Source organism: Phoxinus phoxinus (assembly GCF_949152265.1).
Source record: "Phoxinus phoxinus genome assembly, chromosome: 12".
In the NCBI taxonomy this organism is placed as follows: domain Eukaryota; kingdom Metazoa; phylum Chordata; class Actinopteri; order Cypriniformes; family Leuciscidae; genus Phoxinus; species Phoxinus phoxinus.
In genome coordinates, this window is record NC_136887.1 from 34247512 (window position 1) to 34260601 (window position 13090).

Below are 13090 nucleotides of genomic sequence, written 5' to 3' on the forward strand. Positions count from 1 at the left end.
GAAATGACGCATAACGCGTGAAAAGGGCACAATAAGTCATTTTAATAATATGAAAAGTCAAATTACTTCAAATAAATAGGCTGTATTTATTTGAGTAAAATATTAACGTATATATCACGTTTTATTAAAGTATAATCTGATGTTGTTTTTAATTAAAATACATTAAATACTGTTCACATGTTGTTTATCTCCATCTGTGAGCAGTTTTTTCATTAATAACATATTACATTAACAAATGTAGAAATGACGTTAAAATGTTGAACGAATTCTTAAAGTGTATTTTATTTTTATTTTCTAAAATAAGTTTTGACATAAATCTTAAAGCGCCACCTAGTGGAAGGTCATTTGTCCACTGAACGTGTGTGGATTTATTAAATCTAGCTAAATCTGACCAAATCATCCGTATTGAAGGTCATCCGTATTGAAAGTCATTATACGAAAAGCTATTTATTAATAAATAATAAGTCCATCATAACAATGTTTTTAAACTATCATAATGTAAACAAAAAGTGAAATAAACATCAACCGTGTCAGTATAGGATATTTATTGTGTGCAAATTATGTATTGCAGTTTCTTAAAAACTAGCCTGTATAATTTTCTACCACAATGAAAAAAGATTGAGCTTAAATAAAGTATTTATTCCAATCAAATTTGTCAAATTATGCAAATAATTTGTTAGAAAATGGAATGCATACAGAAAGCCTTAAATGCAATTTTGTCAAATTATGCAAAAACAGTTAAAAAATTGAATGCATACCTTAGCCTTAGCAAGACAAAGAAGCCATTTTACACCTACAATGTTTTGAATCTCATTTCCACCACCAGACACTTCAATTAAACATCATGCATGTTTGCATTTACATGTAAATGTACGTGTTTATCCGATAAGATCTTGATTGACAGCTCCAGGTCGTGCATGGCTTCCTTCATGTGCTTTATTTGACTCTCTCAGCACATGTGGATTTAGTACGAGTCAAACTTCAGTCGTATAAATGCATGCTATATAGCAGCTGTTACATGCATTACATAGATATATGCAATTCAGATGTGTCCACTGTTAAACATTAAAATATTTCTAAAACTAATGAAACTAATATTTTTACAGGAGCTCAAACTTGCAAAGCTGAAAAGAGATTCTTATATTTTTTTCACAAGCATGTTTTATTGTGCAAAACTTTTTTCTTTTTTTTGTCGTCTTGATCAATTATGAAATACAGCACAATATTTGAGGTCCTGCTCATGTGTGTGGCACAAAGTTCAAGTTCTCATGTGAAGGGCAATGATATAGTGATATATTTGACCACTAAAGAAGTGCGACGTCCGTCTTGATTTATAACCTCTGTGTTAACATCACTTTCAGGATAGACATGATAATGAATGAATTCAGATCTGGAACTGGTCTCTCAATACATCAGCGAGTCGGATCGAGCATTTGTGTGAGTGATGCATCCCATTAACGGTGATGTGCTTCTGTGCACACGCTGGCCAGACTCACACAGATGTTGTTTCTGAGCCGCAGGATGACAGATATAGGCCGTGATGGTGTGTGTGTGAAGCATTGCTGTGTGATCATACACGTTTTAAAATCTCATGCGTGTTTAACTCACTTTTGCACATGATTAACAACGAGCTGCATAATTTACATCAATCGATCCATTTTTCACGATAACGGAGAGGGTGATTTAATGAAGGGAACAGAAATAGCTTCGGCTCACTTTTCTCTCTTTCTCCATTAATGTGATTCAACTCAGAATATCTGATTTCTTTGCTTTTACCACGTGTCACCTTTTAACATTATCATCATCTTTAATATTAGGAAAGTATTCGTATTAGATGATATGAAATTGCACAAAAAATCTTCAAAACAGATCAATCTATGTCTGATATTAATATTCAGTAAACAATATACTGTAGCCTATCAACCAGGACCATTAATTAGCCAATATTTGACCATTGCAATTATTATCGCACCTTTTTGTGAATTTATGTTCCTTCAACAAACACTGAATGTTCTCACAACATTCTGCAAACCTAAAAACAACATTCTGTTCATGAAGAAAACTGTTCATTGCTCACCTTAAAAATGCATGTTCTGAAAACATATTGGAATAAAAAAAATTGTTAGGTGGGTTTTTCACAAGATGTAAAATAAGTCTCTGATGTCCCCAGAGTGTGTGTGGGAAGTTTTAGCTCAAAATACCCCACAGATATTTTTATATTGCATGTTAAAGTGTCACTTTTTGAGGGTGAGCAAAAACACACCGTTTTGTGTCTGTCCCTTTAAATGCAAATGAGCTGCTGCTCCCGGCACAGGGGGCGGAGCTTCAAGAGTGCGTGTTCTTTTACCACACACACACACACTGAAAATTTCACACACCTTTTATGTTTAAACCGGAGTCAGACAATGATGGAGAGACTCGAGAAGAAGTGACAACATGTAGAAGAACAGGACATTTCTGAATGGTTAGTTGATGAATTTATGTAGATTATGTGTAGTTATCTTCTAGTCATTGATTAGCATATTCTGTCTTGATAATCTATAAATCGTGTTCAGGGGGCGGGTTTATGTAAATTCTAGGGTTGGTGATGTCACTAACGGGAGGAATGTCGTGTAGTCTCTACCAGCCGTTTGTTGTAGTTCTTAAAAAACTATTTCTTTAAAAGCAAATATCTCCCTTTGCTCTGAACTTTGAGTGTTGTAACTTTGCAGATGTTGTTTATGATCAAACAGCAACATTACACACTAACTACAGTTGGAAAAGTCAAATCATATTCAACCACCCCTTTAAAAAACGTTTTTATTTTTATGAATGCTTATGCTTAAATGCTTGACATTCATCATGCTGTAGACAAGTATAAATTGAGCCATATGCACAAATCTAATTAATTTAAAGAGGCAGTCAATAAAGTAAAGTGTATAGCTCAAGAAAATGCCAAGGTCATGGGTTTGATTCCCAGGGAACTCATGAATCGATATATACGCTGAATGCAATGAAGTCGCTTTGGATAAAAGCCTCTGCCAAATGCACAACATGTAATATAAATATATAAATTTTTAAAGTAAGCTCAAGTGTAAGAGTTTTTCTTTGTTTCTCACTACATTTAGTCATTACATAATTAATAATTACATTATTTTATACAGGTTAAACTGGAAAAAATACTATGCAAAAGTTCATTTATTTCAGTAATTCAACTTAAAACGTGAAACTAATATATTATATAGACTCATTACATGCAAAGTGAGATATTTCAAGCATTTATTTGTTATAATTTTGATGATTATGGCTTATAGCTTATGAAAACCTTTTCACAATATTCTAATTTTGAATTTGGGGTTTTCATAATGTGATAATCATCAAAATTATAACAAATAAAGGCTTGAAATATCTCACTTTGGATGTAATGAGTCTATATAATATATTAGTTTCACCTTTTAAGTTGAATTACTGAAATAAATGAACTTTTGCATCATATTCTCGTTCACCTGTAGTTTTGATGACGTTGTTTGCAGTATTAAGTTAACCCTCCAGAGCAGATAAAGTAGTGTTGGGTTGTTTGCTGGAGGGTTAGGGCTCTGTTTATTGCATGGTCATGGTAGCAGTGGAGAGTTTGTGCAGCAGATTTCCAGCTGAACGCTTCTCCTCGTCTCGTGACGTGACCCGAGCTGAGCTGTGTGAAATCACTTTCCCTGCTCAAGTAAATCCTGGAGACCGGGTCCAAATTCAGCCTTTAAATGAAACAAACTCGTTCTATTAGAGCTGTACGATATATCGGTTTAGCATCCGCGATAGTCGCATCGTATGAAGTATAGGGATCGGAGGTTGATTATGATTTGACTTTTCTAACTGTAGTTAGTGTGTAATGTTGCTGTTTGATCATAAACAACATCTGCAAAGTTACAACACTCAAAGTTCAGAGCAAAGGGAGATATTTGCTTTTAAAGAAATAGTTTTTTAAGGACTACAACAAACGGCTGGTAGGAACTACACGACATTCCTCCCGTAAGTGACATCACCAACCCTAAAATTTACATAAACCCCGCCCCCTGAACACGATTTATAGATTATCAAGACAGAATATGCTAATGATTAGAAGATAACTACACATAATCTACATAAATTCATCAACTAACCATTCAGAAATGTCCGGTTCTTCTACATGTTGTCACTTCTTCTCGAGTCTCTCCATCATTGTCTGACTCCGGTTTGAACATAAAAGGCTAAAATTTTTAGAAATGTTGAGTGTGTGTGTGTGTTTGTGTGTGTGTGTGTGAGGTAAAAGGACACAAGCTCTTGAAGCTCCGCCCCCTGTGCCGGGAGCAGCAGCTCGTTTGCATTTAAAGGGACAGACACAAAACGGTGTGTTTTTGCTCACCCTCAAAAAGTGACTTTAACATGATATATAAAAATATCTGTGGGGTATTTTGAGCTAAAACTTCACACACACACTCTGGGGACATCAGAGACTTATTTTACATCTTGTGAAAAGGGCATTACACCACCTCTATTTGTACTTCAAGGACACATGCATGCAAAATCCCTGCAACAATCCTTGTAAACACAGCCACTTATGGCTGAGCGTAAACTATTGAGAAAAAAATGCATGCGTATCATTAGATCCGGTGCATTCGCTCTTAAAGTGAATAATAAACCTAATAAACCTGCTGTTGTGTGTGTCATTAATGTTAATCTAGCTACAAAATACAAAGAAAAAAGCTTTTTATTTATATTTAATTTATACAGATAAGACTGCACTGTTATTTTACATTTGATTATTCAATTTCTGTATCTGAATACTGTTAGATTTACCTGAAAAACACAAAGCACTGTTTCATTTGTGTCTATTGATTGTAATTTTATTATTATTTTCTATGCAGATTCGCTCCGCTACAAAATCATCTAAATCGTTCTAGAATGATTCATTCTTCCAAATAGAGCTATTCAAGTCATCTGGTGGATTTCTTTTTCATATCATATTATATATAGCAGAAAAACTAAATATCCCAATGTCCGTTTTTTCCAATATTGGGATCACCAGGAAAGGCATGAGGCAGATAAACTTGTGCTGAAGTCGTTTGATATCTTGAATGTTTATTTATTTATAAGAGAACAGTAACAGAATCAATACGGTTTCTTTTGGCTTTTCATTCCTCATTCTTTTTTAATGTGTTCATGAGATTTGCTGGTACTGTGTGCTTTTTTTTTTTTTACTACTATACTGTGTTGAAGGATTGAAGTTTGTTTGTGGCGTAATGTGTTTTATTAGTTTAATACAGCATTATTGTTGCTCAGTGAACAGTGATTATCTGAGATTTTCATACTAGGGAGTTTAAAAGCACAGAATTACTGGCAAAAGTCATGGAAATCCATTGGTCAAAAAGTGTGGAAACCATTTCAGGATAAACATTTGTAATTTTGGGAGAGTTCTAGTACCAAATTCCCAACTCCGAACCGATTCCCCACATTTTTGGGATGTTTTTTAGACTTTGTATGATATAAACTGCAGAGAGGAAAGTATAGGATTCGACTGACTGCAGCTTTCCCCATGATGTATGTCTCAAGATGTCTGGAGTTTGTCAACTAGCCGATAGCCCACAGCCCAATAACTTTTAAAGTCCCTCTGTAGTCAATGATTTGATCCCTTAAAACTCATCTTTGATCACCAAAATTACAAATTTAAACATTTGTACCTTAAATTTTCTTCTCATGTCTTAAAATATCTTGACTGTAACTCGACACCCTTGCCTCATTTAATATGCGCGGTTCTATGAATATGCAAATGAGCCCCGCCTCCACTCACTCACTCACTCACTCACTCAGAGATCCACTGGTTGACGATCACACGTTGATCTGATTGGTTACAAGGTAGTGTGTGACGTCAGAAATACCAGCGATTTCAAACCGTGTTTTTGAGACCGTCTTTGGTTCACTGCAGTTTTAAGCAGAAAATACTCAGCAATGCTGTCCACTTATGAACTTACACATGATTAAAGCGTATTAAAAACACATAAACAACATTAAAAGCTGGATTTTCCCCACAGGGGGAATAATAATAATAAGTATTCACTGTTGTCTGTCCTGTTCAACTCGACTAAACGTGAGTCATCTGGATTTTAGCACAGACGTCACTCCACCTGTTGTCTGAACGTAGCATCTGTTGCGTTTCATTAAAAAGCTATTAAAAGCCAGAGGGCGATCTCGCCTTCAGCAGGACCGGTCTCTGAATCCCCCTAGCTTCGCATCCCTGTGGGATCACGTCTCTTCTCATCTCTCTCACTCCGAGAGACACTCAACATGTTGGATGAAGAGTGATGTGAGGTTTAACCAAGCGACTATCGGTGCACCTCCATTTGGATGAGCTTGACGTATAGGGTCTGACCGTCAACCAATAATATTTTGAATGTTCTGATCCAATCTGACTTCTGACCTGTAACGCTGACTGGATCATAATCATACACTGTTCGTTCGCTGGCCAGAGGAGAACTTTTTTCTCCATTCTGTCACTGATGAAGTTTTGGTTTCTTGAAGTTTGGCTTTTGGCTTGCTTAGTTGGAATCATTTAAATAAATTAACTAAATTAAAGTTTTTTACAATAAAACGTAACCATCACTGAACTTATGCTGGATTGTGACGCTATTTTCAATTCAATTCATATTTTTATAGCGCTTTTCACAATACACATCATTAGAAAATGCTACAAATTAAAGGGATAGTTCACTTTAAAATGAAAATTCTGTCATCATATACTCACCCTCAAGTTGTTTCAAACCTGTATGAATTTCTTTCTTCTGCTGAACACAAAGGAAGATAAAAAGACGACTTCCATAGTAGGAAAAAAAAAATGGCTACTGACTACTATGGAAGTCAATGGGACTCGTTAACTGTTTGGTTACCGACATTCTTCAAAATATCTTCCTTTGTGTACAACTTGAGGGTGAGTATATGATGACAGAATTTTCATTTTAAAGTGAACTATCCCTTTAATTTACAGTGATCTGTTATCAGAGGGAACTGTCTAAGTTAAGTATTTCAGAAATGTACATATTCAAAATTAAAAAGATATTAATTTAAACAATGTAATAATTTAGTGCAGAAACAATGAGCTCATTGAAGTAATGAGTACTTGTTTGTTAACCAATGATTATGACATTTAGAAAAATGTAGCATTGGTGCATGTTGATTTAGAGTTTGCGTCATCTCAAGTCTTCGCGGGGTTTGGCGCCGTCTCTTCAGGTGTTGGGCATCTGTAGTCTTTGTGGGGTTTGGTGCCGTCTCTTCAGGTGTTGGGCATCTGTAGTCTTTGTGGGGTTTGGTGCCGTCTCTTCAGGTGTTGGGCATCTGTAGTCTTTGTGGGGTTTGGTGCCGTCTCTTCAGGTGTTGGGCATCTGTAGTCTTTGTGGGGTTTGGTGCCGTCTCTTCAGGTGTTAGGCATCTGTAGTCTTCGTGGGGTTTGGTGCCGTCTCTTCAGGTGTTGGGCATCTGTAGTCTTTGTGGGGTTTGGTGCCGTCTCTTCAGGTGTTGGGCATCTGTAGTCTTTGTGGGGTTTGGTGCCGTCTCTTCAGGTGTTGGGCATCTGTAGTCTTTGTGGGGTTTGGTGCCGTCTCTTCAGGTGTTGGGCATCTGTAGTCTTTGTGGGGTTTGGTGCCGTCTCTTCAGGTGTTGGGCATCTGTAGTCTTTGTGGGGTTTGGTGCCGTCTCTTCAGGTGTTGGGCATCTGTAGTCTTTGTGGGGTTTGGTGCCGTCTCTTCAGGTGTTGGGCATCTGTAGTCTTTGTGGGGTTTGGTGCCGTCTCTTCAGGTGTTGGGCATCTGTAGTCTTTGTGGGGTTTGGTGCCGTCTCTTCAGGTGTTGGGCATCTGTAGTCTTCGTGGGGTTTGGTGCCGTCTCTTCAGGTGTTGGGCATCTGTAGTCTTTGTGGGGTTTGGTGCCGTCTCTTCAGGTGTTGGGCATCTGTAGTCTTTGTGGGGTTTGGTGCCGTCTCTTCAGGTGTTGGGCATCTGTAGTCTTTGTGGGGTTTGGTGCCGTCTCTTCAGGTGTTAGGCATCTGTAGTCTTTGTGGGGTTTGGTGCCGTCTCTTCAGGTGTTGGGCATCTGTAGTCTTTGTGGGGTTTGGTGCCGTCTCTTCAGGTGTTGGGCATCTGTAGTCTTTGTGGGGTTTGGTGCCGTCTCTTCAGGTGTTGGGCATCTGTAGTCTTTGTGGGGTTTGGTGCCGTCTCTTCAGGTGTTGGGCATCTGTAGTCTTTGTGGGGTTTGGTGCCGTCTCTTCAGGTGTTGGGCATCTGTAGTCTTTGTGGGGTTTGGTGCCGTCTCTTCAGGTGTTGGGCATCTGTAGTCTTCGTGGGGTTTGGTGCCGTCTCTTCAGGTGTTGGGCATCTGTAGTCTTTGTGGGGTTTGGTGCCGTCTCTTCAGGTGTTGGGCATCTGTAGTCTTTGTGGGGTTTGGCGCCGTCTCTTCAGGTGTTGGGCATCTGTAGTCTTCGTGGGGTTTGGTGCCGTCTCTTCAGGTGTTGGGCATCTGTAGTCTTTGTGGGGTTTGGTGCCGTCTCTTCACAGGTGTTGGGCATCTGTAGTCTTCGTGGGGCTTGGCGCCGGTTCTTCAGGTGTTGGGCATCTGTAGTCTTCGTGGGGTTTGGTGCCGTCTCTTCAGGTGTTGGGCATCTGTAGTCTTTGTGGGGTTTGGTGCCGTCTCTTCAGGTGTTGGGCATCTGTAGTCTTCGTGGGGCTTGGCGCCGGTTCTTCAGGTGTTGGGCATCTGTAGTCTTCGCGGGGTTTGGTGCCGTCTCTTCAGGTGTTGGGCATCTGTAGTCTTCGTGGGGCTTGGCGCCGGTTCTTCAGGTGTTGGGCATCTGTAGTCTTCGTGGGGCTTGGCGCCGGTTCTTCAGGTGTTGGGCATCTGTAGTCTTCGTGGGGCTTGGCGCCGGTTCTTCAGGTGTTGGGCATCTGTAGTCTTTGTGGGGTTTGGTGCCGTCTCTTCACAGGTGTTGGGCATCTGTAGTCTTCATAAGAGGCTTGATCCAAACCGGAGCTGACATACTCTCTAGTTACCTCAGGATGGGCATCCCAAAATAAAACAGAAAATAATTAGCGTAGCTGCCGTTCATAACATTAAGCAAGAATAATCATGTGCATTTGATCTGATATAACTGTATAAGGTTAGGAGATGCATTATATGAATGGCTAAAGAGATGCGTCTTTCTTCTAGAAACAAACTTTGTTGCGATATTTTCCTCTGAAGCTGCTTTGAAACAGTCTGTATTGTAAAAAGCGCTGTATACATAAAGCTTGATTGTAATGCACACAAGGTAAAAATACTTGTTTTTCACTCCGCAGGAAATCCTCGGACGCTTTCCCCCACCGCAGGATGACCCTGACGCGAGAAAAGGGTCGACGCCAAGCGATTCGTGGGCCGGCGTTCATGTTCAACGCTCGGGGAAGCAGTCTCACAGCAGAAGAGGAGCGCTTTCTAGACGCAGCGGAGTACGGGAACATCCCAGTGGTCCGGAAGATGCTGGAAGAATCATCCACGCTCAACGTGAACTGCGTCGACTACATGGGACAGAACGGACTGCAGTTAGCCGTGGGTAACGAACACCTGGAGGTCACCGAGCTTCTCCTGCGGCGAGACAACCTGGCCCGTGTCGGGGACGCCCTCCTCTTAGCCATTTCCAAAGGTTACATACGAATCGTGGAGGCCATTCTGGGACATCCGTCATTCGCGAGCAGCGAGCGATTGACCCGAAGCCCCTGCGAGCTGCAAGACGACGACTTCTACTCGTACGACGAAGACGGCACGCGGTTCTCGCCCGACATCACTCCTATCATCTTAGCCGCGCACTGCCAGAAATACGAAGTGGTGCACATGCTACTAATGAAAGGCGCCAGGATCGAGCAACCACACGACTACTTCTGCAAGTGTGCCGAGTGCACGGAGAAGCAGAGAAAAGACGCGTTCAGCCACTCGCGGTCTAGGATAAACGCGTATCGTGGACTCGCTAGCCCGGCGTATCTCTCTTTATCCAGCGAGGACCCCGTACTGACCGCGCTGGAGCTGAGCAATGAGCTCGCCAAGCTCGCCAACATCGAAAAGGAGTTTAAGGTAGGAGGACTGGACCAACATGGCGATTTTTATTTAAATGTGCATCTTTTTTTTTTTGCTTTAATATCATGTTTTGCATAATAAAAATATTTAGCATAATAATTTTATTGGCCACGTACACACAGCAACGTTATGGGGAGTCACAGCCACTTTTTAATTAAAATAGCGAATCTCTTAAATTATTGCGTTAGGGTTAGAAAATAATACAGGAGTCACTCTTATGTTTCCATCCAAAGTTGCGAATTAAACTTATTGGATTATCGCATAAAATTTTTAAAATAAAGCAACGTTTTCTACCAGTGATCCGAAGAGAACAAACTCGTCACTTCCTGATAAACTGAAGCTAAATATCACTAAGAAAAAGTCGTGTCTTTTTTGATGCGCATCGGGGAATTGATTCTGTAAATGTGTTTCCATCATAGTTTATACACGTTTTCTTATTGGATAAAACGTTTATGCCACTCACTTGAGCGCATACGTTTTTTTATGTGCTTTTTTAGAATTTATAGGTGCCGATTTCATGAAGCTTCGTTTCCACCACTGAATAAAAAATAAAAAAACTAATTGCTAAAAGCTGATCTCGCAATTTTTACTTTTTTTTCTCAGAATTGCATGATCTAAACTTGCAATTGCAAGTTATATTCAGACTTGCATGATAAAGTCGCAATTGCATGTTATAAAATCAGAATTGCCTGTTATAATGTCAGAAATGTGAGATATAAACTCGCAATTCTGAGAAAAGATTTAAGTCTTTTTTTCCTCTGAATTAAACTTTATAACTCGCAATTTATAATAGAAACGTCCGAATTTCAAGGTATAAACTCAAATGCGAGAACAAAGTGAGAATTGCCAGTTATAGTCAAAATTGTGAGGTAAACTTGCAATTGCGAGTGTATATCTCACAACTCTGACTTTTATAACTTTTTAACAGCATTTTTAACTTGTGTTGTGTGTGTATGTTTGTGTGTGTGTGTGTGTTTGTTTGTGTGTGTGCTGCCGCCGTCGACAGGATAAGAAGAACCGTAATAAAGAGAATTCGCAGCACAACGGCTTCACTCTGGTAAATATGTTTGACTACATTCACTAACTCAGACTAACAGTAAATGTCATGCTTGCTGATTGCTTAGACTGTCTGTCAGCGTGTCTGCTTCTCTGTCTGTCTGTCTCTCTGCCTGTGTCTGTCTGTCAGCGTGTCTGTCTGTCTGTCTATCTGTCTGTCAGCGTGTCTGTCTTTCTGTCTGTCTGTCTGTCTGCCTGTCTATCTGTCAGCCTGTCTGTCTGTCTCTCTGTCTGCCTGTCTGTCTGTCTCTCTGTCTGTCTCTCTGTCTGCCTGTCTGTCTGTCTGTCTGTCTGTCTGTCTGTCTGCCTGTCTATCTGTCAGTCTGTCTGTCTGTCTCTCTGTCTGCCTGTCAGCCTGTCTGTCTGTCTCTCTGTCTGCCTGTCTGTCTGTCTCTCTGTCTCTCTGTCTGTCTGTCTCTCTGTCTGTCTGTCTGTCTGTCTGTCTCTCTGTCTGTCTGTCTGTACAACTGAATCGCTGTAGATTTCGATCAGTTCAGAGCCAGAGATTCACTTCAGATAAACTGAGCTCTCTCTTCAGCTCTGTATCAGCTCAAGAGCTTCTATTTCAGACAGAATTATGAATTATGTTTTACAGGTGAAACTGGAAAAATTTGAGTGGTGCAAAAGTTCATTTATTTGAAAACCCCAATTATTTCAGTAATTCAACTTAAAAGGTGAAACTAATATATTATATAGACTCATTACATGCAAAGTGAGATATTTCAAGCCTTTATTTGTTATAATTGTGATGATTATGTTGTACAGCTTATGAAAACCCCAAATTCAAAATTAGAATATTGTGAAAAGGTTTTCATAAGCTGTAAGCCATAAACATCAAAATTATAACAAATAAAGGCTTGAAATATCTCACTTTGCATGTAATGAGTCTATATAATATATTAGTTTCACCTTTTAAGTTGAATTACTGAAATAAATAAACTTTTGCACCATATTCTCATTTTTCCAGTTTCTAATAATATATTCATGTGTGAATCTCACAAAGCCTGTCTAGAAACAGGTCATATTTCAAAAGAAATGAAAAATAATATATTTTGCATGAAGAAAATTGATACTACTTGTAAAAGAAGTGTACAGAGATGTGTACTATTGAATATGATCTTTTGTGATTTTTCAAGTATTTATTCGTGATGTTAGTATATTTAAATATATATATTTTTTAAAGAGAATCAAATGAAAAGTAAAACATCTGAATGTATTACAGTAATGATCATTTAGAATTATTTATTTGATTATAAGATTTAAAATATAATATTCTGTATATTTGGTGACTTTGGATTATGTTCTTTTGTGAGATTCACCAAAATATTGCTTTAGTTCTTGGTGTGCTGTACACTTTTATCTTCTGTCCTATTGAGCAAATAAATGTCACATTTCCGCCGCTATCGTACACTCATCACACACACTTTGATAACGTCATGATGTCTGGGTTCAACATATGGTCAGTTATATTGCTTTCCTCGTGCTGATAAGAGGTTTGTTGTCGTCCTGGTGGTGTGAGGCGGTATAATGAATCCCACAGAGGACAATAAAACACACAGCATGTCATGTTTTTAACAGAACCTCAGCAGCAGTGCATGCTGGGAGATCACACTGATATGGAGGACTACACACTGTTTGATTATGCTTATTCCATCCTGACAATGATAAAGGGGTGCTTGAGTTAGTGTGTGATGTTGCTGTTTGATCATAAACAACATCTGCAAAGTTACAGTTCAGAGCAAAGGGAGATATTTACTTTTACAGAAATCGCTTTTTAAGAACTACAACAAACGGCTGGTAGAAACTACACGACATTCCTCCCGGGTTAGTGACATCACCAACCCTAGAATTTGCATAAACCCGCCCCCTGAACACGATTTATAGATTATCATGACAATATGCTAATCAATGACTAGAAGATAACTACACATAATCTA

General features: G+C 39.1%; 1 protein-coding gene across 1 annotated transcript in view; it reads left to right on the forward strand.

Annotated features, from left to right (window-relative positions):
- The window catches only part of trpc3 (transient receptor potential cation channel, subfamily C, member 3), a gene marked incomplete at its 3' end in the record, with an annotated part of 63063 nt that overhangs the window by 235 nt on the left and 49738 nt on the right, over positions 1–13090 (forward strand). Inside the window, exons 2-3 of the mRNA XM_079631071.1 lie at positions 9329–10094; positions 11104–11154. Coding sequence (XP_079487197.1) covers positions 9329–10094; positions 11104–11154 — 817 coding nt within the window. The remainder of the gene's footprint in view (positions 1–9328; positions 10095–11103; positions 11155–13090) is intronic.